This window comes from Dinoponera quadriceps, unplaced genomic scaffold, assembly GCF_001313825.1.
Source record: "Dinoponera quadriceps isolate SergipeBrazil2010 unplaced genomic scaffold, ASM131382v1 scaffold1476, whole genome shotgun sequence".
Classification (NCBI taxonomy): domain Eukaryota; kingdom Metazoa; phylum Arthropoda; class Insecta; order Hymenoptera; family Formicidae; genus Dinoponera; species Dinoponera quadriceps.
The window spans coordinates 1,027,559-1,041,479 of NW_014555863.1; the positions used below are offsets into that span (position 1 = coordinate 1,027,559).

Below are 13,921 nucleotides of genomic sequence, written 5' to 3' on the forward strand. Positions count from 1 at the left end.
CGCCAGCTGATGCGAAAGATGAAACGGTTTTGTGCTCTTGAACCTCTAAACATAGACACGTTGTTCCTCACGATCGATAATTCGGCCAAGGTTTCGGCTCCCGGTACCGATACCACGTTTCTACGATTTTTTGGCCCGCCCGTTAAAAGAAAAAAGTGTATATGAGAGAGATAGAGAGTGAAAAAGAGAGAGAGAGAGAGAGAGAGAGAGAGAGAAAATCGTCGAGCTATGTTATCATTGCACCGAGATATATCACGGGTCGAAATCTATCGCTGTAAAAATAGAACAGGCTTATCGTCAAGCCAGATAAGCCCTCCGACCGGTCACGAATCTTGCACAGTCTATGAATTTCTAATCGATATTTTAATACGGAGAACATTATGAAAATAGATATCGGGCAGCGGCGCTATAAATAAGACGGATAACCGGCGGTAGGACTCGTTTCGTGCCGGTGGCTCGTTAGATTTTAACAAAAGCCGGAAGCTATCGGCCTGGCGCCACACGAAGCCTGCGCTCGCGTCATATCGTGAGCCATGCGCTATTGTGCGACCAAGCACGACGAATAATCATGGTTCGTCTTGCGCGCGAATTGCGCCGCTCAGATAGCGCACGACGACCTGAAAACAACAGACATTTCTCGCTTTTCCCGCGGCCGAGCGTGTTGAAGGCAAAGAGAGAGAGAGAGAGAGAGACTCGATAACGACATCGACTGGCGATAAATTCATTAAAGCACGTTGGTCGTTGTCATTGTCGGCCGCAGCCGCGAAGAGAAAACCTACGTTAATTTATTTGATGTGCGGTACGATTTTACGGCGCGAACGAATCCGCCGCGCGAATATTCCCCGCGTACTCGCCAGGTGCAACGCGCGGCGGCGACGGCGCACCGAAGGCCAACGGGACCTTCTTCCTCGTATATATATTTTTCGAACGTTACCGGAAGTCGCCGTCTAGACGCTCCCTATACGCTCTTTCTTCTGCAACGAGCCGCGATGCGCACGGTGGTCTCTCTCTCTCTCTCTCTCTTTCTTCTCGCGGTAGCATGCTCGTTCGAGTCACGATTGAAATCTCCACGAGCTTGCGCCACCCCCGCGATTTTCGCAATGCCGGCCGAGCAACTCGGGCAACACGGACTTCGATCGATGTCGAGTGTGTGTGACCCGCGACGTTTTACGAGACTTCAATTTCGCGAACGTCCAAGTTGCAGCAGAACGCGTGCAGCACGCCTGTGTAATCACACTGAGAAAAACAAATGGGATCGAATGAAATTTTGCTTAAACGAACAACATGTTTTTTTTTCTCAAGCATGTTCAGTCCACCGAACAAATTATATAATTGCTGTAATGAGTTATCAGTTGATTCAACGATTGCGATTCGGTTAGCGACGCAACATATTGCCGCGCCAACGCGTGATTTGCTCAACGGACACAATATTTCTTTGAACGAGGATTTCGGTTCTTTTCTCTCAGCGTAACACGAGCAAAGAGTTGCTTTCGATTTAAGATGCCTCGCGTCGCCGTACAACGAACAATTGGAGCATCCGTTACGTCGACTCTCGACGCACGACGTATGAACCCGTCGGCGCGATATCGTCGGTTATCGTGTGCTGATCCCGCTGCTAATCTTGGCCGTGATGAGAGAGCGAATGCGTCGGCGATATTTGCTCAAATCTCTGTTATTCCCTTTCGAGCGGGCGGAAATCGCGAAATAATGTCACCAGATGACTTCCGTCTTCGCTCGTCGCGCGGGGTGGCACTTAATATTCGAGCTGACAGGCCTTAATTACATCAGCTCTCCCTCATGTCTCCGATTCCGGAATCCCCCCCCCCCTCCAGCGGAGTCATCCTCCTTGTTTCTCCCGCTTCTCTCGCGTTTCGCGTGGCTCGATCGCGGTAGTTCTCTCCCTCCCCCACCCTCCCCACGGTCGGTAATGCATTTCCCATTAAATCGATTAGGCGCCGCCGGTCTGAGACACTACGCGAGATGCGGAAGATGCAAAATCTCGCGAGTTGGTCTCGGCTAAAGTAATCGTTCACCTATCACGATTTATCAACCACCGTGATCGCGCTGCTCCCACTTTCGAACGTATCGGCATCTATTTCCGAGAGTCCAGACAGAGAGCTGTCGCAAAAAAAAAAAGTAAAAAAAGAAACGTGAACTTTGTGATACAAGTATGCCCGTTTCGCGCACATATCGCGAGGATGGTGTAAATACCAGCCTCCGCTGTTCGTCGACCTACCTAGAGGATCGATCGCCCTCGTTCTCGTATTCGGCCACCAAGTTATAGGTGGTACACAGACGACATCGGGCAACGCCAGATTCGAACGATTGCACAATCTCCACGTACCTGTCGCATCGTGACGTATCGTATCGTCGTACCCGATCGTAAACCTCGATTACCGGTGTTTAACGGACGGTAAGCCCGATCCGCCACGTGGTTGAAACCGCGGCCACGGCAGCGGATTAACGCGATCCGACGAGTACGCGTGGGACTTACGTTTTCTCCTCTCTCCCATTGCTCTTTATCTCTCTCTCTCTCTCTCGCTCGTCCGACCCGTTCCTTACCTCAGCTTTCAGCAAGGCCCTACGATATTGTTCCATTGTTACGGGTACACTAAAATGTAAATCAAATCGAACATTCAGAGCAGAGAGCGGGCAGGTTACGCGTATACACGCCGCAGCCGGAATGACTTGCCGAGGTATTTCGCCAAAAGCTGGTATATAGGCGAGGTGAATATAATCTTGCACGCTCGGGAACTCGCTACTCGACTTGCCTTTCCGACCCGGAACTTTGTGTTACACACGCTAGGGTTAAAGACAGCCATGATAGCGAGAGAGCGCGTAGCCGGCGACACGATGTTTTCGACTCGATCCGCGGATGAAACGAGAAGGGAGAGGCGCAATGCGACGTGGCGCAAAGGAGACGCTCGAGGGAAACGCTCGCTGGTATCACCAGGAATGCCATCGGAATGCCCTGTTGTTTTCACGGCGCAGTGTTTTTTCGTCTTTTTGTGGCGGTGAATGCGTCCGATTGTGTCCTCTCTGCCCGTTCCTTTCCCTCATTTACCCTCTCGACCTCATTCGAAGTCCAATTTCTTCTTGATTTTCTATTGTTCCGTTCTCTCTTTCTCTCTCTCTTTCTTCGGCCACGTTTACCTGCTCCTCTTCGCTTGGAGCGTCTTGCGACGATAAGGTCCAGCTGAATATTATCTCGTCGCCCGAGAACTCGCTACTCGACTTGCCTTCCCGCCGGCTTTGTGTTACGAAGCCGGGTTAAAGGCAGCCCACGATAGCGAGAGCGTAGACGGCGGCACGATGTGTTTTCGACTCGATCCGTCGATGAAACAGTCTCGATGAGAAGGTGACGGCGACGCACCGCAAGGAAGACTAAGGCCGATATTCATAGTCAGATCTTACATTTAAGACTGCCTTAAGAAGTTCATCTTCAGACGCTTCGTAGCCAATAAAATGGACCGTACAGCATCTAAAGATGAATTTAAGACTGTCTTATATATAAGATCCGATTATGAATATCGGCCTAAGAGCGAAACGCTCGCACATCGCCAGGAATGCCATATCGAAATGCTCTATTGTTTCCACGGCGCAACCAGCGGCCTCGTCTTTTTGTCGCGGAGGATGCGATCTTGCCCTCTCTGCCTCCTCCTTTTCCTCATCTCCCCGACCCCTTTCGCGAATCCCATTTCTTCTCAGTTTCCTCCCGCTTCTTCCGTTCTTCTCGGCCGTGCGTATCTGCTCCTCCGCGCTTCGTCCCGCGACGATAGCGCCCAACTTAAGGGAGAACGAACGAGCGAACGTCCCACCAAATTAGATCGACTTTTAGAAGCGCGTCCTTACCGAGAGAGGAAACGAGACGTGCAGACGGCGATAACTCTTTCTCTCTATGTCCGACGACGTGAGGTGTTTTTGCAGCGTGTCTGGAAAATTTGTGGGCCGAACAGATTTCGCTGCGGCTGCATACCGTCGACGGTTGCTTCGGAGGAGCGCGAGTTCAATGAGGTCGGCACGCGGAGAGACGCCCTCCCCCTCCCTCCCCCCCGTGTGTAGAACAACACGCGTGTGACATCATATTTAAGAACGAGATGTTGGAAGAACAATTTAGGACACTTTTGTGTCTATTATTTCATTAGGCGTACGAGAATGCCGACGCCGCTCTGTCCGCGTGTTTGCGTCACCGCATACATCGACGAGAGGATACCTGGCGACGACTGAAGTGGGCCTTAAGAAGATCAACGTCGCGCAAGATTATCACGAAATTAGTCACCCGGTTAATCGTTTTCATCGGCCCTCGAGGTTATCGCGTTTATCCCGGCCTATTTTTCCTAACGGTTTAGCACGAGTGCGGGGCATGAATTCGGCGAACTGAGAAAATTATGAAGCGAAAGAGTCGACTATCGTATAAGTGCATCGGATTGTGACAGCGATCGACGCAAGTGACCGAAACTGAAGGAGCGTAGGCTGTGAGCCATTTGTTGCTCACGATCGACGTCTTGAGCCTCGTAATGAGCGACATTCCAGAACGTGAATCGCTCACCGACTTTCGCGGCATTCATCGCGCCCGACCTCGCTGAGGGATTAAATATTAAGTACGTCGAATCTGCATGCGCTCGATGCGCTGTGCGTACGTCTCTGCCAAATTCGCGCGCGTGACGCCCGATAGTGATTAAATCGCAGGCCAGACGTATCTCCAGAAGATCTTGTTATTATTATCGTGCTCACGGGTATCTCTGGACGAAGAAATTAACACGGAGAAAGTGGCAAGGTACGTACATCGTCATTCGTACGATTCAATGCAGCCAAGTTGGATATGAACGTTCGAAAATTAAATGATTTCTCGAGATCTCCAAGAGAGAGAGAGAGAGAGAGAGAGAGAAAGAGCTTTGCGTGATCATAGGGTTTTCGTTTATCTGAAGCAATCAACGAAAAACGCGCCAATTAATGCGTATCTTTACATCATTCTTGCCACGAGCAGTGCAACGAGAGATGCAGTAATTAAAAGGTCCGATAATCGCGATTCCGGCGAACTATGCGTGCTGAAATGCCATTACGAGGACGGTGCACCTTGGCAGCTTGCGGGGCGTCGAGACGCACCACCGCTTTATATATCGCAATGCAGGCCTCGCGACGCGTAGGCGACTCAGACTTCCAGGAATCAACGGTTGAGTCTGAGGAGAACGTAATATAAAACCAGTCGCGATAACCTCCTGTGTACACTCTAAAACACGCCGTGGCGTCGGTGCCTCCTGAGGCATTATTCTTTGACTTCGAGACGACGGGCGAGCCGCGTGTGTTAAGTTGAGAAAACGACATGTCACCGGCGCGTCACAATGCCGTCTCTCCTACCGTCGACTATTCCGCCACGCATACTTGAGGAACGATATCGCAAACGACAACCCGTCCGTCCGGTGCCCGTATTCTGTAACCGTTAACGTTATCGTTGCGCAGCTTCTTTTTTACCGTATGTTATATCTGCGCAACGATAAAATAATTACGACGATACCGTCGTTAAAAGTTACAGAGTAGGCTCACAGGACTCCTCTTCTGTCATTTTTAACGACAGTGTCGTTATCGTTGCATCGTCGTTACGCACGTATAATACGCACGTATGACACGACAGAAAAGCTGCACCACGGCTATCTTAGGCTAGTGACATTGTCGTTAGTTACAAAATAGGTCGACAGACAGCGAACAAGTTCGAAGAAACGAAATTGCTACTACGGATCACGCGCCCGTTGTCGCAATTACATTATCGGCGCGAGCGATCTATGAATTACGTTTGAAATGTTCCGACTGCGGGAACAGGTGTACACGGTGGAGAGAAGTCGACGAAGGAACACTGACAGCGAGCGTTTCGCGGTCGCCCGACAGTACCGCCGAGATGGCCAACTGATAACGAGCCGAGGTCTTATCAGTCGCGCACCGGTGCCGTCGCGAGATCTTGTAATTGGAAACATTATCTGTATACTTTTCTCGCTAATAACTTTCATTACCCTCGAAGATTTATCGCTTCCCTCGAAAGGTCAGTTGTTCACATTTGAATAACAAAAAGGATTTGGACTTTTGTATCGATTAACCATGACTCGCAATGTTCTGCGCGCAAAGTAAAAAAATATGTCGCCGTACCGCAAGTGCGGTAAATGTATATTCCGTGAATTTCTTATCTCGCGTGTGTGTGTGTGTGTTAGCTACACGTGCCGGTGGTGCTACCGGCATCGTTAATTTGTCACTTTATTACAAATGTGATACGGGAAGTCAATATTATCACGTTATAAGGTTGTTCCTTCTTTTTTATTTTATTTCTCGTGAGCGAAATGTTACGAAATATCACTGACTTGCATCTCGGTGAATGTGGTCTCGTTCTTTAGACTTTCGAGTAGACAGACCAGCGTAGCTATAGTGGTCTGGACGGCGAAACCAGACAGAAACTCGTTAGTTTACTCGGGGTATCTTCACCGACACTCATTGACCACTTGCACTGATAACGTAATTGCGATAGTTTAATTCAGAGTAGAACTGCCTCTTGTGTCATTAGAACCTGCCCGGTGTCTTTACACGGAAAATCATAATATATATATCGTGGAATTACTCCTCCCACTTCCCGATAAAAGAGAATATACTACTCATCAGATCAGCGTCTCGAGTTTCGCGTAAGTACGTCCGGAGCAGTTTGAACATGAGATTTTCTTTCAATCGGTTATCAAAGGATCGACGGAACAAAAGAGACAATAAAATCCAAGTCTTTTCAGAGCGACGCGCGCATTACATTCACGAAGTTCCGAGTGAAGATGTTTCGTTTGCTTATTATATTATACATTATATAATGTCCGCTTAACTAGTCTCTCTCTGACGCAAAATGAACGGTAAAATGACATAATTATATCTGTGCCTTCACAAAAACCAAATCTAACATTTTTGCGCTGCTTCCGTCTGGCCAGAAAAAAGTTTTCCGATAGGAGGATCGGTTTCAAACTAATTATATGAATATTTTATCCTCTGTGTCAAGAGGGACGGACCCTCGAAGGTTGCGGCGCCAAAATCAGAATCATCTGGATACGAGAGCTCATAAATCATAGAAAGAAATTCATTCTATATAGTCGGATTTTTTTGAATTGTAAATTAATCGTATGAATACGTTATCCTTTGCGCATCGAGAGAAAAATAAGCCCCTTAAGGCTCGCCGCAAAAAACGAAATCACCCTGATTCGATAGGGTACTCTCTAAAATGTAATCACAATATATTATCACTGAGAAACAGTCAATAATCATTTAGTGATCGTTGTAAGTATATCACTACAAATTAGTGAAATTTCGCTGCAAAAGTTTGTTAATAGCAACTATTGTTTTCATCAGAGAAACTTAATCGCAGAAACAATGGAAAAATGATATTATTTATTACTTCTTTCCTATTATCTTAATTCCACTTTTAAGATATTGTCAATGATTTCATCCGATATATTCTTGATTATGTTTAATTAATTTAATTAAGAATATATATATACATAAAAAATATGACAAACTTATGATTTATGAACATGCACAGTAGATACTGAGACAGCTATCAAAATTACATATATACATATGTAATCTTGACAGCTGTTTAACCATCTATTGCGCATATTCGTGAATCATAGGTTCGTTTCGTCGTATTTTTTGTGTGTTCTGAATCATATAAAACAAAAAATACTATTGCAATCATCCGTGACCGAGTGTACATACATTTCTGCTGCAGAACTGCTCGTAACAGCGATTTGCAGCGAATCCCTCACTAGCTCAAGTCTGAAGTATCAGACAAAAGAGCTGAATGGGTGAGTTTCCGCTAAAAACTAACGAATACTCACCGATTATCGGTAGAATCTTGTTCCACTGATTCAACTTAAGAGACTATGACTTAGACTAACGAAATAAAAGGGAGAAACTGGAGCGTACTCACCTCCGCCTTTCTTGGAGGGACCGATGGCGGTGCGTCTTTGCGCCGCTACGAGGCCGGATAACGCGAGTATCAGCAAAATGATCGAGAAGAGCCTCCTCCACGACTTCGATGATCTGCCCGCGAATCTCGCTACGGAACCCCACCGCACAACGCTCGAAGCACACCTCGCAGAAGATTCGCAGAGTGGAACTCGGTCGCACTTGCTAGTTCTATCGCGCTTTTGATCAGTCGCTTCCGAGTGATTCGTCAACGTGTCGTTTTCGTCGCGTTTTCGCCTCGATCGGCCGACCACGAGGCCGTCCTCTGTCCGTATCACGTCCAACAGATCACGGTCAGTTCGATCACGAAGACGATCGCACATCGACGTCGACGCAGGCGACGCGAGTGCTTCCTCGAACGCGCCACGACTCCATGGACAATGGCAGTGGCAGGTGTTGGAGCGAGCCTCCGAAGAAGAAGGCACAGCACTCGGTTCGTCTTCGTCGAACGTCGCTGTGCCAGCAAGTCTACGCGTGCAGCACGCAGCCGACTTCATCTTGCCCATTCCTCCTGAAGGAGAACGCGGAGTCTCTCTCTGTCTCTCGCTTTCTCTCTCTATCTCTCGGCGAAACGGGACGGCCGTGAGACACGTTGTTCGCACGAATTCAATGCAGGGGTAAAGCGGCGGTGCGTCTCGCTCGCATCTCTTCGCCGTCGACACGGCGACTGGACCTTCACCTCGAGCTTCTCTTTGGTTCCCTATTCGTCTCTCGCGCGTCGCGCGAGTGGAGGGCCCGAGCGTCAATGTGGCGATAGACCCGGCGTCCGCGCGAAGATGTCGCGCATCTCTTCTCGACTCGTTGTCCGAGGCGTGTTTGTCGGCTTCGTTGACCCTCACGCAACCGCGCGCGCGGGTCTACGGGAGACTTTGTGGGCGTGCCGCGCGAGAGGAGATCGCGAGAGAGAGTCACACACGAGGGACAGAGCGCGCGCACGTCCGCTCGCGGGAACACGCGAAGTATCAGCCGACCGTGCTGGAGGATCGGCTCAACCGCCAGGTCACCGCTCTAGACGATCCCATTGAGCGTACGAAACGCGCCGATTCGGCCTGCCTGCCAATTCGAAACTCGCCCCACGACGACCGGGAATCTTGGCAGCGCTCAGTGCGCGTTCCCTGTAACGCCGATGTCGCCTCCTCGCTGAAGCTCAGGCAGCGGTCTGACGTCCTGAAACAAGAAAGAGTACAAGACTGAGAGCGTTTCTTACCCATCCCGAGGGTGCCCCGTCGATATGGTGTGTAACCGTGAAATTAGATTACTCTCCTCGGTAACGATCGCACCAGCCTTGGCCGATCGTCGCTTCAATGATTCACACGTATGTCTGCCAATCGTTGCCGATTTCAGCCGGGAGGAAAAAGCGACCACCTGCAGGCGAGCGAGTAGATTTTCATAGACGACGCGGAATAACGCGCTAGCATTGCTATCGCACGAAAACACGCACGTTAAACCTTGAGAATAGCCACATCGTGGAAATTACGATGGTGCTTTCACAATGGCGACGCTTCCACAGTCATCAATAAGCGTAGCTACGGTAATTTACTATCGCTGTTTACAGTGCATAACGATCACCGGCGCCAAGCGCGTGTCGCGATCATTATGAGGAAAAAAATACTCGCGAAGATAAATTAGCGTGTGTGTGTGTGTGTGTATGTTCATTCAAACGGGGCGCACGCACATGCGAGTGCATGCGATATCAAAAATAACATTTTGTATGTATAATTAGAGCTAATAGCAAGCGCAGTATCGTTGCGACGACGTTGTCAGTCGCAGATAAAGCGGCAAAATAAATGTTGTTGCCATCAATATGCCATTTTGAGGATACTCTCTCGACGTCGTCCTCCGCGTTGCATCGACTTAAATTAAATATTCGTTAATTTATGCGAACGCACGATAACGTTTCCGCACGATATAAAACGTTCCGTTCCGCCATAGGCGATAGGCGTGACCGAATGTTTTTTTAATATCACACGCATGTTGCTATGCATGAAAATACAGAGTAAGGGAATAACTATTGCCGTCTAGTGTGTCTTCGAAATATGAGAGTGGAGAAAAATGTATCCAACAGAAATTGCATTGATACTTCGTGGTCATTTCATCTCGGAAACTTGCCGTAAATGTCAACTTTTCTCACCTTTTCATCCGATCGTTAATAAAATAGTTTTATTCCTCGAAGATAGTAATAGACAGTTATTGCCTCATTTCATATATCACGAGCTACTTCCTGTCTTTATATTTTTGCGACTGGACATTTGGTCTCCGTTTCCGACTGAACGTTTCTCGTCCCCGGAAACTATATTCGAAGCTAGATCACGCGGAAGATCGCCCTTGTTAATTCCTGAATTGCATTGTGCCCCATTTTCCGCATCGAAATTATGGTTACGCCGCAGTTGGTTCGATTGTCGGATGCACCAGCGCGGGGGAAAAATTGCCAATAACGAACATTAATATTTATTCCGCGGTTCTCGCGGGATTTCTAATCTGCTCTGTTTTCCTCGCATATTTCCCTTCCGCCGCTCGGCGAATCGTCCTACTTATCATTTTCAACGAAGAAATTGTGCCCGATAAGATTCGTCCCGCTCGTTCTACGTAACTATCCTTAAGTTCGACGATTATTTACGGGGGTTTACATATTTTACGTGTCAGTTACGAATGACGTCGGAGCATCAAACGCTCTCATTTTTATGTGCATTTTTACGATCCGCGACATACGTTCATGCATTTTTATAACTTTGAACCAGGATATAGCAGGGTTATGACGCGCTTCGTGACAATATCATTGGAAAATGTTTATAGCGTAGTGGTGCGATAATATGCGCGTGTGATTGAAAATTATCGAATATTCCGGAATATTCGGAATCGTCAATATATTCATCAACGTGGCAATGCACGTCAAGCCGCCGTATAAATAAAACCGTATATATAAAACTGTATATAGAATATAAAGCGAGGAGGAGTCTCAGTGTGTGTCCGCTTTGCATCCACGAACGGCGGTTTGGTACGCTCCTCTGTTGCTACGATTCTTCACATAGAAAGGTAAACTGACTAAGAGCCGCACAACCAACTCGGTTGTGTGTCCAGGGGCAATATTCGCATCGTTTGCGATACCAACTTCCGACAGACCAAACGCTGCTTTTCATTATGCGCGAAAAGCAGCTAGGTGCACGCAGCCAGAAGAAGTAGGAATTATGAGATAGGAGAGGGAGAGAGAAAGAGTAGAGACACCTCGTTTGATGCTACACATTCTTTCAAAAAATAACAAACTTATCGTGCTCGACAAAAACAGCCGTTTATGATCGTACCTCTGAATTTTAACCTTATAGGCGATACGTATATAAGGTCATCAGCAGATTAAAAAGTCAACGACGTGCTGTCCGAAGTCAACAAGTTTGTCAGAATCGTCGATAATGCATTGATCGAAGAATGGGAAGTTGGGATGAGCGGCATAATGAGTAAGCTAAAAAGTAATTGAGCAAAAATGAGAAGATTAAATGATTGCAGTAACAACTGTCCGTTATCGTGAAGATAAATCCCTCGTACCGAAATGTCCGTAGCCTTGGAAAAATATTGCGAAATATTTGCAGCTGTAATTGAAATATTTCCGCCGATACACCACAGCCACCGGAAGATTAGCAATGTTCCAAAGCGATATCTCGGCGATAACGAGCCCAAACTTCTTACATTGTATCTCTTATTATCTCCCGTCGTACGTTCTTCGAGTCAAAATAGGCAATTGTATCGCGTACCGTACTGTCTCTAATTCTTTGATCAAATTATCCCAACTTATTTTACATCATCCAGACCTCAACAACTTGCTGCGTTGCTTTGCGATTCGCCGAGGAAGCGGAACGTGAAGAGTGGATACACGAAGGAGAATCGCGACTCGCCGCGTATCGACGACGTCGGACGAAACGTCTGACGTGCGATCCCACGTGCTGTTAAGTGGCCGCGGAGTAAAAAAACAAAAAATTTGGAGCGTCGCGTCTGGTCTCGCGCAGTACCGTCTTGTTGCGTCGTGACACCCGGGGTTAAGTAACGTAATTCGATTAAGCGTAAATTTCTCTTAATAATAAACATCAATTGCTTTATTGCGTGTAAAAGGGGTCATGCTGTCGCTGCTAACGAGACGTGTACGCAATGGCATGCGGTGTGTGTCGATGGATTCGATAAAGCGGAGCCGATCACACACACACACACACGTACCTCTGACGAGTTCTCCAAACGGCGCCGCGACAATAAGCCGTAAATATCTCCGAATAATTCGTTAAATTCGCCTAGAGTAGAATTAGCATCTCTAGATCGTGAAAAAAGAACACACGGTTTCAGACACTGGATCTAGAAAATTTTCACTGGGAATTTCCAATCACAAGTATTATAGTCCGAGTTCCAAGCGCAAATATCTACACACGACTCCAATAAGGCCTTCACTTCCAATTAAAATATTTCGGCTTGGGCGCATCATACTTACATATCGTAGTACATGTTGTAGTATGATTGTTGATTTTTAGAAGAATCGGCAATTCGGTCACATTAAATGCGACAGTAATATTTACGGTGAATAGCACATATATACTATTACTTTTGCGATTTACAATGAAAGTTCTCGATTCTTCTCAAAACCAACAATCATAATAAAAAAAAAAAAAATACGTAAATTCGTCCGAGCCGAAATACTCTAACCGGAAGTGAAAAGCATTGTTGGAGTTCTCTGTAGATGTCTGTGGTTTGGACACTTTTTCTCGATGCGCGTTGGAACGCGGTCAATACCGCTACTCCGATGAGATTATAAATGAAAGCCCGATGAAAGAACTTATTTCCCGAAAATGAGTTTTATCACCGGGTTATCGTCCGCGTACAAAACTGACGACGAAAAAGAATACACTTGGCTTCGATACGTAAGAGTACGCTGTCTCAACACCTCAGAAAAAGTGCATGTACTTTTAAAAGACGGTTACGGTTGGTAAACCCTAGCCCAGGGTCGAACTTTTGCAAGGAGCGAGCGCGTATTTCTCGCCTCGGCGAGAAAGGAAATCGGCATTCGCGGAACGAGGAACTCCACGGTCACGCGGTCCGCCACCCACGTCCAGTCATATTCATAGTTTCACCCGCGAGCGGAGGCGAACGCACAGCACGAGAATACGTTACAGCACATACACACACGGCACATATCCGTCATCGCGCCGCCGATAATTTTGGGGCCCGAGCGAAATGTCAAGTTACGGCTCGAATACCGTCGGAACTTTCAACATTCGATAAACTTAGCGGTATGCAGGCGAGCGACTGCGCGCACGTGCAGCATACTGCAACGGAACTGTTATAGTCTCTCTAAACGTTTCCCCCTGGACTCCATAACTTTTGCTTCGGAACACTCGTTTCTGAAACGACTATTTTCGCGGGCACCGATTCGCCGCACTCCATACGCATCCCGCCCTTCGCGTATTTCGAGAGAAAGGCGACGGAGAGAAACACGTTCGGGAGAAGAAGCTCATTTATAAAAGACTCTGGGATTAATCTTTTTTTCATCGCGCGTGTGTCTCTATGTATCTTCGTATCGAATCAAATCGCGCACAAGCGTCGAGAGACAGATCGCGCTGACGATAAGCGGGATAATCCGGTCTGATCGCGCGCGCGCGCGCGCGCACATACGCACACACGTACAAGGGCGGGCGCAAGTGAGCTCCCGCCATACAAAATCGTTTTTTCTTTCTTTTCTTTTTTTTTATACACTGCGATCGGCGTTAAAGCGCATCGAAACACCCGGCACGAACGGTCGTGCGTTGCGGTGCGTATATGCGTGCGTGTATGTGTGTACGTGCAACCGGCGTTTATACGCGCGCCCGACGTCGACGTACCGGTGCCGGTGCGCAAGTCATGTGCGTAATGCGTGCGAATGCAACGAACCGGCTCGAGCGTGGAACGAGGAAGATGGATGCATCGGGGG

At 47.8% G+C, this 13,921-nt stretch overlaps 1 protein-coding gene across 4 annotated transcripts in view; it reads right to left on the bottom strand.

Annotated features, from left to right (window-relative positions):
• The window catches only part of LOC106745616 (insulin-like peptide receptor), a 50,570-nt gene that overhangs the window by 22,421 nt on the left and 14,228 nt on the right, over positions 1–13,921 (bottom strand). For 3 of the 4 annotated variants that reach the window (XM_014621384.1, XM_014621385.1, XM_014621386.1), the window contains exon 2: positions 7,946–9,150. The exons of the other annotated variant lie outside the window; for it this stretch is intronic. In XM_014621384.1, the coding sequence (XP_014476870.1) occupies positions 7,946–8,489 (544 nt within the window). In that variant the 5' untranslated portion in view covers positions 8,490–9,150. The remainder of the gene's footprint in view (positions 1–7,945; positions 9,151–13,921) is intronic. 4 annotated transcript variants of the gene reach the window in all.